The 12,764-nt window shown below is 45.7% G+C and overlaps 1 protein-coding gene and 1 long non-coding RNA gene across 6 annotated transcripts in view; one reads left to right on the forward strand and one right to left on the reverse strand.

The window, feature by feature from the left end:
- The window catches only part of CTDP1 (CTD phosphatase subunit 1), a 102,343-nt gene extending 101,190 nt beyond the window's left edge, over positions 1–1,153 (forward strand). For both annotated transcript variants that reach the window (XM_032101858.1, XM_032101869.1), the window contains one exon: positions 116–1,153. In XM_032101858.1, coding sequence (XP_031957749.1) covers positions 116–257 — 142 coding nt within the window. In that variant the 3' untranslated portion in view covers positions 258–1,153. The remainder of the gene's footprint in view (positions 1–115) is intronic.
- LOC116440776 overlaps positions 1–12,764 on the reverse strand; it is a 36,577-nt gene that overhangs the window by 7,930 nt on the left and 15,883 nt on the right. For all 4 annotated transcript variants that reach the window (XR_004238762.1, XR_004238759.1, XR_004238763.1 and 1 more), the window contains exon 3: positions 3,981–4,031. This is a non-coding gene — a long non-coding RNA (uncharacterized LOC116440776). The remainder of the gene's footprint in view (positions 1–3,980; positions 4,032–12,764) is intronic.

Consider the following 12,764-nt stretch of genomic DNA (forward strand, 5'->3'; position numbering starts at 1 on the left):
AGGCCTGAAACAAGATGAGTCCTTTAGCCTCATTTTTTCTCATGTTGAATATAAGTCTCTCAGTAAGCACTGAGACACCTCCATTCATGGACCTTGTCTCTGTCTGTCCTTCCAGGGGTCACAAACGCAAACTGGATGAAGATGATGCTGCCAGTGAATCCAGTAAAGAATCCAGCAATGAAGATGAGGAGGGAAGCAGTTCTGAAGCGGATGAAATGGCAGCAGCACTTGAAGCTGAACTGAATGACTTCATGTGAGATTCATGCAGAAGACAGAATTTGTAATTATATTTTACTTCTCATAAACAGATTGGACTTCAGATGAGTCCCTTATGTCAGTACTCAATGTTTTTCCAAAACGTGTGTGTATATTTTGCAAAGCAGCTCAAGAGGTGATATGTTATTTTACAAAATCAGAAGTAGATGTTTTTAAGTTGTTTTACTAAAGGAAAATATACTTTTTTAAGCAAAAAAAAAAGTATTAAATGGGATGCGGTGTGCTATGCCAAAGACATGTTAGGAGCTCTGCAGAACCTTCATGTATGGGACAGTAGTACAAAGACTTGTGATTAAACACACATCAAGTTTCTAAAAATATTGCAGGCTGTGGTTTATGGGTTACAATCTTCAAATAGAGGAGGAGATAAAGGAGATGGAATTGTCTGGGTAGTACAGCAGGAATCTGACAAACTGGTCATCCTTTTCCACAAATAAAGCTATCAAATATAAAAGGATTTTTGAAATAAAAAAGAACTATTTATATTTGTATAGAAACAGAACGTGATATGCAAGCTTTGTGAACTCTGCACTTGACCCACCTGTCATTTGTTTGTAAGAGAATACATAGTGATCAGCATTCATGGTTTTAGGTTACTTTGTTGAATAGTTGGGTTCTTTAGAGACATTGTTTAGATTTTTAACTTCTCTTCTCTGTAAACAGAAATTTAGCACAGCAGACTATGTGGTCCTGTACTGCCACAGGATGCATATTCACCTATTTGTGTTGTCTTGGAAAGAACAAGTGCTACTTCAGGCTAGATAGAATTTAATTTCTTTGAAAAGAGATCTGATGTAAAGTTTTTGTATATTCTATTTCATATTTGACCCACAAAACAGATTTTCTTTCATTTAATAAAGGTTCATTTTGTATGCTTTGTTTCTCTTTCCTGTTCATTTTCTTCCATCAAACATAAGACACTTTTCTCTATTATCTTTCCTTTATTCTGCATGAAAATAATGAAAAACATTGAAAGCAGGTGCAAATTTGTAGATTCAGGCAGATAGCTGAAGGACAGAAGGAAACACTGGCCCAGACGATTCATGGATGCTAACATCTGACATTTTCTCAGGTGGCTTTGACTGGCCTCTGAAATTACCATAAGAGTTGTTGCTCTGGTATTGAATTTCTGAGGCCAGGACCATGGTTTATTCTCAATTGTTAGCAACTGGAGATTGAATCCTTTTAATAATATGTTTGCAAAAGAAGACTCATTAGTTTGTATGTCATGGTTAAAAGGAAGTACCTTCTGGTGCAGAAATACTTCATTTTTCCACTTAGCAGTAAAGCAGAACATTTCAGTAGAACCTCAGCTGCTTTACAAAAAGCACTCTAATTTTAAAGCTTCATAATGACAATAAAAGGAAGACTGAGAAAATACAAGAGCCTTTTCAGGTTAATACTGCTTTTCCACTTTAGAATGCAAAGTCAGCACCCACAGACAAAAATGGTGGATTTTTTGGGAAAATGTTCAGTTTCCTGGACATTTACACAGCTACCACACAGCTGAATGCTACAGTGGCCTGCCTGCTGTAGCTCTCCATGAAAACAAGCAGGATGTCTCCAAGTGACTTTCATCATAGAACAGGAGAAAAAGACTAACACTTGTAAAATGGGAAGTCAAAATACTTTCTTTTTATTCAGTAACCTGAATGCAGCCTCCCCAGGTATCAGAGGATGATTCCTTGCAATTAAATACTAAAATGTCAGGGGTTGTGGGGTGCATTTTGTGTTTTCTTAAATCCCCACTTGAAATAATGTGAAATAACAATGGCTTTCCGGGTCACTGTGATGCTGCAAATGACTTGACAGCACAAATTTCAGCAGAGACTCGTTCTGGCTGATGGTCTTTGCCAGTCACGCAACTCTGTGGCAGCATTCAAGCTCTGAATGTAAACACAGTCAGCAAGCAAAGCAGGCCAGGCTCTGCCCTGGTTCAAGCAGCTTCGCTGGGTGCTGCATCCCCGGCACCACAGCTGCCGCAGAGTGCTCGTGGAGGGATTCCATGTGGACAGGCTCTCTGCTGAGAAAGGCTGTATCTTCCTCCCGGTGTTGTTTTATGGCTGATGGTTTAACTGGTGTCAGGGGATCTGGGCAGGAATCCTAAAAGCTATCAGCACTCCAGTATCTTCTAACAATCCCTGCCCTCCAGTCCTTGGAGTAGGGGGGTCCTAGCACAGGGAGAGTTGAGAGTCACCAACCCATTGCTCTCTGCCAGAGCAGTCCAGAAGGCATTGAGCCTGCTATTGCTGAAAAGTCGCCCCCTGCTCATTCAGGTGGCTGTGTTGAGTGCACTGGTCACCAGTCTCTGCACAGGCAGGAGAGAGAAGTGGAAACTGAAGATTGATAAATTAAATGAGATTGTATGAGATGGTAAGTTAAATGCCCATTCTAACCTGCCAGCAAGAAGTCTCTGGATGTATGAAGTTGTCACTCACTCCCACTAGCTTACACTTTTTTGAAGGTGCAGGAGCATCTTATGAAAAGCAACAAATGTGCTTTGTGAAATGACTTTAACTCTTTATTAAGTGACCTAGATATTTTGACTGGGTGTTTTATCCTGCCTTCTGGGCCTAGTTCTGTACATTATGTAGCCAGCAGGGACCTGCTACCAGCGAGGGCACTCTGATGGCTGAAGCGGAGACCAAATTCCCAGTGAGGCTGTTGAACTTACTGGGCAGTACTGGTTTCTGAAAGGGTACCAGGTGTGGAAATGAGCACAGAAAGGACACCTTGCTTCCTTAAGCATTTTAAGTGTGTACTATCACTGCTGGCCAGGAAAGATGGCTTCTAAGGCCTCATGGTTATTTAAGAACTGGTAAGAGCCATTATTTTGATTTAAAGACCAACGGTTTTACTTTCTCCTCAACTTGCCCTCACCAGTTCTTAAGAGAATGAGAAGACATCCCAGCTCTGATGAGGATCATAGAATAGTTTGGGTTGGAAGGGATCTTTAAAGGTCACCTAGTCCATTCTCCCTACAATGAGCAGGGACATGTTTAACTAGACCAGGTTGCTCAGAGCTTGGTCCAACCTGGCCTCAAATGTTTCCAGGGATGGGGATGAGGTGGGACCTGTGATAAAAGAAAAAGCATCACGTAGTGGCCAAGCTTTTCTCCTTGTGCCTGTGCTGGGGAGGGGGGAAGAGGAGGGAGTAGTTGCTTAGCACTGAGATGTGGAAAGTTCCAAGCATGCAGATACTTTTGCTGTTGGGTTTTGTGCGTATGTGAAGTAGGCCTCGAGTTTTCTGTGTTAGATAGTAACATCCTCTCTGAAAGGTGGGGAGTGTCAATTTTCCTTCTTGGCACTACTTCTTGCAGAATAGGTGACTGTCTTACAAGTGTGAAAATACACATACACAAACCTGGAGCTGTACCTAAAGATTTCTCAGCTCTGCCTAATTTTACTACAGTGAACACTGCAGTAGGTGACAAGTCAAAGAATAAATACGTAGTGGTCTCGTTAAAGAAGTGGATCTTGTCATGTAGCTGAAAATTCAGCATGAGAAGACTCCCAATTTTCACTACTTGTAGGAAAGCTTTTTATACATTTGTTTTTCCTATCCAATCCCACCTTCTGTTGTCATTTCAGAAGTGTTTGGAGCCCAGCACCCATCTCAGCCTCCTCTCCCTTCCCTCTCCAAGGAACGGGAGGCAGCAGTATCCAATCCCCCAGGCAGCATCACCTACAGCAGGCATACATACCTGCCCTGATAGGCTGCAGTTGCATATCCTGTGCTCTTCCTCCTGACCTGGCTTTGTAAGAGAGAGAGGGAGATATTAACTATAATAACAGCAGTAACAAATAGTACAGATAAGTGAAAATACTGCCTTTTTGTAGGCTGGGTGTGAGTGCTTCCATGTGGAAAGAGGAACATCTTTCTTCTAGGAATTTATTCCTCAGTGTCATACAGCTCATAACCATAAATGGAAAAACCTTTGCTTCTGGTCTAGCCTCCCATATATATCAACTGGATCATTCCCAGCAGCTGTTAAGTCATTGTCCCCAAGAGCCAGGCCAGCTGCTTTCCTGGATTTCCTCAGGCCCACATGAACCCTGTGATCTTTCTCCTCCAAGGAAAGAGTAAGTCTGTTGTCATCAATATGTGCATCACAGAATGGCTGAGGTAGGAGTGGACCTCTGGAGGTCATATGGTCTAATCCCCTGCTCAAGCAGAGAGGGTCACTCAGTTGATTGTCCATGTCCATGTCCATGTCCTGTCAGTTTCTTGGATGTCTCCAACAATGGAGAGTTTCCAGCCTGTGCTCAGTCACCCTCACAGTAAAAAGATACTTCTTTTTTTTTTCTTCTTTTTTTTTTTTTTTTAGGGGATGTGGAAAGGGAAAACATTGGCACGAGGAGCATGATTGCTGGCTAAGACCGAGGAGGCGTAAAGCGGGTGTGGCCCTCCCTGCTGAGTTTCTCAAAGAGGAGAAACTTCAGGATGCGTAATTGCCAGCAACTTGTTTTCTTTCAGGTCCAGAACCAGACCCTGTACTGGAGAATCCCCTACCATATGTTAATGAGAGTGTGGATTTTAATATATATGTGATGGGGTTTTGAGACACCTGATATTTTACTTGGGAGAAAGATTTGAGAAGGATGCCAGGCACTTGGAACACAGGATTGCTAGAACTGTGGAGAAACAGACATGAACTATAAGTCAAGCCCTCTTTTGTGCAAACTCTCTTTCTGGTACAACAACGTATTCCTTTCACTCTTCTCATTCTTTGTGACTTTCTCTTTTTGCTGGTGAGTGGCAGAAATACCCAGTGACCTGATCCCATGGAAGGGTGGGGTTGGCATAGACCCCAACCCCAGAGCACTCAGATCACTTACTTGGCAAAATGGGGGCTGATTTTGACTCAGATTCTGTTGTGTGCCCTGAGCAGAGGGTGGGTTGATGTGTTTGCATTACTTGACACTTCTGACTTGCACGAGCCCTTTTAAAACCCCTGGATTTCTCATCCCTGCAAGTCTCATGCCCACAGAGGCTGTGCTGCCACCCTGTGAGTCAGAGCTCCCTTGGCAGAAGATGATTAATTCTTTTCATTCCACACTCCATTCTAACTCTGTTCCCTGAAAAGGCAAGGAGCCACTTATATCTGGTAGATATAAGTATGTATGGCACTTCTAAAGAGCTCCATCCCAAGATGAAGCTGGACTGGCTTAGTCACTGTGTGGGTTTAGAGGCACTTTAAAGGTAGAGCAGATGCTAACCTGCTAACACCAGAGGTAAAAATGTGTTTTGTTGCCCTATCTGTGGGATGGACACCTGTGTCCACTGGTTCCTTCCATGTGCTGTCCTCTTCCCCTGAGCAGTCCTCCATGAGTCAGTGTGTCTCGCCAGGAGACTGGGAAGCAGAATAGAGAGAGACCTTCCTCCTGAGTCACCACTGCCATCTTCCTGAGCCAAACACTCACCAGAGCTGGCAGACAGTAACCGTATTGCAAAGCCATGTAGGTTTAATAGGTGGTGGAAAATACGCATCCTTCTCTAAGTCTGCTCTTATACAGAACAGTGCAGTTTTCCTCTGTCCCTTCTACATCTGCCAGGGGAAGCCTTGACAAAGTGAATCACAGTGACAGGTCTCTACTGACAGTAACCATGAGGGAGAAACCTTGACCAAGGACTGTCAGAAGGGCTGGGTCCTCCTCCCTTTCCCTTGTCTACAGGCGACCAACGTCTCTGAGTCCCCAAGACTGTTTGCCTGTCAGATTTTGGATGTGGTTGCTCCTTCACAACAACCAAGCTGTTCTTGTTAAAGCACAAGCTACCATTGCTATTGATCAATTGTAAGCAGCAAAGCCCGTAGGCAACAGCCTGCTCCTCCTCTTCATGCTGCCTTCAGACCAGGTGCTGGCACTTTTCTGGCAGGGAGCACAGCAAGAAGTCAGAAAAGCTTCTTACCTTTTCAGATCCACCCCTACGGAGATGTATGACCCTTTCAGGACATAAGTATTAAATATGTCACTTAGTTTCAATATAAATGGTGCTTGGGAGGTTCTTTGTTTTAATTAAGTGGATGAGTTTGGTCCTCAGAGAGCTCAACATGTCCTTGGGTGAATAAATGTTTTAATAATTCAACTTTGTCTCTCATAATCTTATAGCTGCAACCCACAGAATACCAAATGAAAACCACTGAACAGCAAATGAAGAATACTCCATTTCATTCCTCTGCTTTTTGCTTTCTGTCCTTGGATCCAAGCTCTCAGCCAGCCTCTCAGACCAAGGGGGAAGCCCCACCATGGGACCCATATGCACAGCAGCCCTGTGCCGAGCCCACAGGACAGAGCCATCAGCCACATCCTCCTCCCTCCAGGGGCTGCCTGTGGAAGCCGTGTCACCTCTGAGGCTACCTCAGAGGAACAACAGCTGTGCATCTTGCAGCATCCATCAACTTCACTGACCATCACCTTTCCCTCGCTGGCAGAAAAGGCATTCAGCTTGCTGGCACAAAGCACATCTTCCCCTGCAGCTGGCTCCTCCTGTCAGCCACCCAAGACACTTCTCAGCGCTTTGGGTTTTGGCACCTGAAATCAATTTTGTTTTTTAAAATTCCTAAGACAGCTAAGGAGGTGAAAGCAGGCCCCTGGTGGACTGTGGGATGGAAAAGACAGAAACTCAAGAGTCTGAAAGTTGTGCATTACCAGAAGAACTCATCTCTCACTACAGAGGCTATGCTTGGTGTGCATTCATCTGAACATACCCATCAGGCAAGGAAAGGTGAACAAAGGCTGGGCATTGTTCCCTTACATGAGCGGGTTCTCAGTCTATAAGGGGAAAGAAGGGGGCAAAACAGAGGTTCATTAGATCAGAAATTCTCCTCTATAGAATGTGCCCAGGGCTGTATCAGCCCAACACCTACTGTTGTCCTTGTAGCTGGAACTACAGCCTGTGCACAGGCCATCAAGCAGAGCCCCTGGTTTGCTTCATTACAGGAGGGTGCCTGTAGGTGCAGACTTGGGCACAGCAGGTGTTAATTTCAGCTGTGGCTTTACATAACTTTTAATTACCTGCATTTGACATCTGTGAGGCAAAGGCACTAACAGCCGCAGTGGAAGTGCTGAGGAATAAGTCCGTGAGTAATTCCTGGTTTATCTCCAGCTTATATCGTTTACCTCATTACGGGACTGCCTGCAGCCTTCAGCTGCTCTCTGCTTCCCCAGAGTTAATAGATTTCACATGTCTCTGTACCACGTCCCTGTCTCAGCTGAACTCTCCACACAGACACAGCACAACCTCCCCCACGCCCGCGAACAGTGAGTTGGTGTGAAGACAGCCCAAGTGCTCTGTGACAGGGATGCAGCAGCTGCTGCCCGAAAATGTGCGATGCTCAAAGAGCAGCCCTGGCCACGGTGCTTTGCTGTGATGCAGCACAGGCCAAGACCCGAGTGGCAAAGCAGAAACAGCTGCTGCTTTCAGAGAGCAAAAAACAAAAATGCTGCCCATGCTGGAGAGAGGCACGTTGCAACTGCGCTGCAGCTCGCTCACTTTGGACTGCAACCACCCTGGAGCAGCCCTGAGCAGGATATTTTGGGCCCCTCACTACAACACAGTCATTGAGATACTGGAGTGTGTCCAGAGAAGGGCAATGAATCTGGTGAAGGGTCTGGAGCATGAGTCTGATGAGGAGCAGTTGAGGGAGATGGAGGTGTTTAGTCTGGAGAAAAGGAAGCTCAGAGGGGACCTTATCATTCTCTACAACAGCCTGAAAGGAGGGTGTAGCCAGGTGGAGGGTGGTTTCTTTTCCAAAGTAGCACGGGATAGGACAAGAGGACGGTACTTCGAGTTGTACCAGAGGAGGTTTACTTGGATTTTAGGAAAAATTTTTTTACTGAAAGCATGGTCAAGCATTGGAACAGGTTGTCCAGAGAGAAATGTTCAAAAGGCATGTGGACATGGCACCAGGAAACATGGTTTAGTGGTGGACTTGGCAGTGCTGGGTTAACGGTTAGGTTCAATGAGCTAAGAGGTCTTTTCCAACCTAAACTATTCTATAAGTCCATGAAACAGCCCCTGTATGCTGGTCTCTGCCTGGGTTTGGGTGAAGCAGGTCCTCACAGTCAGCATGAGCTCCATCCCCCGGCAGCCTATCTAGAACCCAGGTCTTGGTATTAGGGGCACAAAATATGTTGCTTTTCTTAGATTCCCCATTGCTCTTTGTCTTTGTGCTGCAAAGGGCTGTGGGACACCATGGAGCTCCCAGAGAGGCAGCTCTTGCCTGGTGGACACTGCTGTGTCTCCCCTGATGGAAACCCTGGAGCCCTCCAAGGAGCTCATGGTGGCTGAGGAGGTGTTCTCTGGCATCTCTGGAAGCTGTGATAGACCACTTTTCAGATCAGAAGAATTTAAAACTAATTCAGGATCCTCTTCTGGGTCATTGTGGAAGTATTTAGAAACCTAGAGAGCACAAAGGAAAAACTGCTTTCATTGCCTAGTTTCCTGACATGACACTGAAGGCTCAGTGCTTGTAGCTCTCATGCTATGGTGTTCACTTGGCTTTCTTGGAAGATATTTAGCTAATCATTATCATTTAATGCCTTTGTGTCTGTAGATATTGCTGCACCACTCTTCACACTTCTGCTACTGGCTGTTATCAACTCTCTTTCCATTTAAAACCATGGAGCCTGCAAACTACAGGAGTTTCAATTTGCACTTTAAGAAAATGTGAATTTTTTTCTCTACTCCTTGAGATTGTGAAGCAAACTTTGAAACCATGTCCTGTCTGCACTGTGAAAAAGCTCAGCGACAAGTATACCTGGTGACTTTTAAGCTAAGCTCACAGCTTCGTGGGGGTTTACATGCAATTTTGAATGTGAGAGGCTGTGAATAATAATAGTAGTCTTGAGGCAATGAGGTGTAATGAGGTAAACAATATGAGATTTTCCCACTGAGTTGAAATGAGACTCCTTCAAATCTTTTGTGAAATTTTGACACAGCTCAAAGAAATGTTTTCTGAGGAGCATGTGGGCTGCAATATTGGGAACAGATTCTTCCAGTGTTAACAAGTAAGGATACTGCCTCAGAAACTACATCCAAGCATTTTCAGAGTTGAATATCTTATAAATATATTCTTTATGTTCGGATATGTGAGATTGGGCACTGGAGGGTGCATCTGTTTTCCAGCAGAGAGGATCTGAATGATGTAGTTTGAAGAGAGGTGCTAGAGCTCAAAGATGAAGTCTTGTTATGAAGTAACCTACAAAACAAGAAAGCTAGACCAAGAGACAGAGATATTTGGGGTGAGAGGGATGCAAATCACTCCAGACACCAGTGACTTCAATGCAGTGGCGTGAATACGAGTCCCTCACAAAACTCATAAGTAACCTTTGTTTCAGACAGTTTTTGCCCCCATAAAGACTACCTGAGATGCAGGCTCTGAGTGAAAATCATCTAGGGCAATCAGTAGAATTTCCACTTGTTATTCCCTTCCCATTACTTTGGCATTTTGGGCCAAATGTTTTAAAATATTTCTAATGTCTCATCTTGAAACTATCAACAGGCAGTTCTTCATCCGTGTTTTCAAGAGGCCCAAGTTCAGCTGGCTGCCTGTGTGCACACAGACCGACTGATTAAAACAAGAGTTTATTCTTGTTTGCACCCGCTTCTCCTCTGTCTTTTCATGCTTTAAACTAGAAGCCTAATGTAGCCAACAATGTTAAAAATTGTGTGAGGTGCTGCATCTGTGTGAGGGCAATACAGGCTGGGGGATGAAGAGACGGAGAGATGGATAGATGGAGAGCAGCCCTGCAGAGAAGGAGTTCAGGGGGCTGGTGGATCAGAGTCTGGACATGACCCAGCAACATGCACTTGAAGCCCAGAAAGCAAATCCCATCCTGGGCTGCATCCAAAGCAGCGTGGGCAGCAGGGCGGGGGAGGGGATTCTGCCCCTCTGTTCCCCTCTGGTGAGACCCCACCTGCAGCGCTGCATCCAGCTCTGGGGTCCTCAGCACCAGAGGAGGGCCACAAATATGGAGCATCTCTCCTATGAAGATGGAGACAGCTGGCATTGTTCAGCCTGGAGAAGGGAAGGCTTCAGGGAGACCTCATTGCAGCCTTTCAATACTTAAAGGGGGCTTATAAAAAAGATGAGAACAGACTTTCTAGCAGGGCCTGCTGGGATAGGACAAAGGGTAGTGGTTGTAAGCTAAAAGAGGGTAAATTCAGCCTAGGTGTAAGGAAGAAATTTTTGATGGTGAGGGTGGTAAAACACTGGAAGAGGTTGCCCAGAGAAGCTGTGCATGTCACATCCCGGGGGACATTGAAGGCCAGGCTGAGCAGGGCTCTGAGCAACCTGGTCTGGTTGAAGATGTCCCTGCTTAATGCAGGGAGGGTATTAGCCTAGATGGCTTTCACAGTCCCTTCCAACCCAGACTATTCTATCTTTCTATGAAAAACATCAAGGCCCTGAAGCTGAGCTTCTGCACCAAGTTGGTTTGAAGAATAAGTTTTGAAAATATAAAAATAGGCTTTTAGCAGCCTGCCTGACAGAGGCAGAGACATTGTGTGGGCAAACTGTTCCAGAACACGGCTGTGCAATGGTTATTAAGAGCTGTACTTCCATAATAACAGTGCTGGGAGCTTTCCTTAGTAAAGAACGATAAGCAAGTTTCAGCTTCTTCCTTGCTGAGACCTGGAGGCAGCACTGTGCTTGGTTAGCTCTGGTGCATTATCCTGTAATAGCTAAGCAATACACTTTGAGTGAAGGTTGAATAATAGAGTGTTTTCTCTCCCCTCTCCCCCCCACACCACTTTACTTTAAGAATAGCATCTTCCATTGTTGGTTATTGTCATTATCAACTGATTTCCCCAACGACTGCTCTAACCATCATTTCTAGCTTCTGGGCATTAAGCAAAGATCGCTGCAGCATAATTGGATTAATTTAGAGACTGACTTTGAACAGCATAATTGATTTGAATTTTATTCTGTTTTCTCTAGCCACTTTTTTCACTAAGAATCACAATGCCTGGGAGCCTGGGCATGGTCTCAAGTCCTCTACAGGCAAAGCCTTCATGAGTGGGAGCCCCCCTTGCTAAGTGGGTACCTTCCCCCATGCTCCATGCATCCCTCCACTGGGGAGGAGTTCCCGCTGGGCTTCGTGCCCCTTCCTTCTGCCACCTTTTGCAAGGGCTTTGTCTGCCAGAGGAGTCATGAACCGACTCACTTCTCCATCACTGTGGGGGGTGCTTCGTGCTGCAGGAAGGGTTTTGTTCTCTGGCACAGGGTCTGTCACTGCTGTGACACGGGGTGTGGGTGATGCTGCACGTGGGGGCCAGCCCACCCAGCTGTCCCACATGGACCCTGCTTCAAGGATGCTTTGTGGCACACTTGGTTCTAACACCACCAGGGCCTTTCTGGGCATTTAGCTGTGCTGCTGCTGTACGCAGCGCAGCAAACCTTGCATCCTGCCATGGTTTCTAACTGGGTTTTGATTCTGTGTCTCACAGATGTGGGTGTGGAGTGGGGAGTGCCCTGCAGACGCTGCAGCAGGGCCTGTGGGTGCCTGGTCAGGTTCCTGAAGCAGCATGCACTCACCAGGGATCCCCAAAACACGCTTCATGGTTCACTCCCAAAGCTTTCTCTTTCTATGCAAAACATCCTCTCTTGGTTTTCACCACACATCTTCACAGACTGTTAGGGAATGAAAAGGCTTTTAATTATAAATTAAAATAATTACAAAAAACTTGACTGAGTAGCGTGGCTGCAGCCCATCCTCCTGAGTAGCTCTGAGCTCCCTGTGCCATTTCAGCTCCTCTTGGCTGACTGCAGAGGTTGGTGGAAAGGGATTGGTCTGGGATATTTGGGCAGTGGCTTACCACCAAGATGGAGCTGCCCAGGCCTAGGATAGGATCCTAGCATGAGTCACTCTGGCTTGTACTACCTGTCACAACTTGCACACAGTGCGTGGGACTTCTGCATTCCCAACGAGCCCAAGGTTGCCATCCCACTAATTTCAGAAGACCCAGGATGTCCTTGCCATGCCTTTGGAGAGCACCTGACTCTCATATTCATGTGTGGCAGCACACTGCTGTGACCACATCCCATCATACCCTCTCAAAGTAGAAAAGGGATACAACTGTGTTACTGCTTCCCACTCCAGTGCCAAGAAACAACAGAACTAAAAGCAGTGTTGGCCCTTGTCCTTCTTATTGTTTTGGTGAAAGAGAGTGATGCTGCCCAACATACAATTCAGTTCTCTGAAAGTCACCAGATTCTGTGCCTGCAGCAACCTGGTATCCTATTTCCAAATAAATCAGGGATGGAAGGAATGCAGACAACTCAAGCGCTATTGCCCAGTGATGCAGGGTGCTCCCTTGGGAAATCAGCTGCTCCTCAGCTGTCAGCATCTGCTGTAGGGATCAGCCATGGGGTGCACAGCTCCTACCTGCACTGCTGCCTGCAAGTGCCACAAGGCAAAAAAAAACCACCTACCCTCCTGTTTTTCCATACAAAACTGCATGTGTGCACTTGCATGTGGAGTTC

This window comes from Corvus moneduloides, chromosome 1, assembly GCF_009650955.1.
Source record: "Corvus moneduloides isolate bCorMon1 chromosome 1, bCorMon1.pri, whole genome shotgun sequence".
Taxonomy (NCBI): Eukaryota; Metazoa; Chordata; class Aves; order Passeriformes; family Corvidae; genus Corvus; species Corvus moneduloides.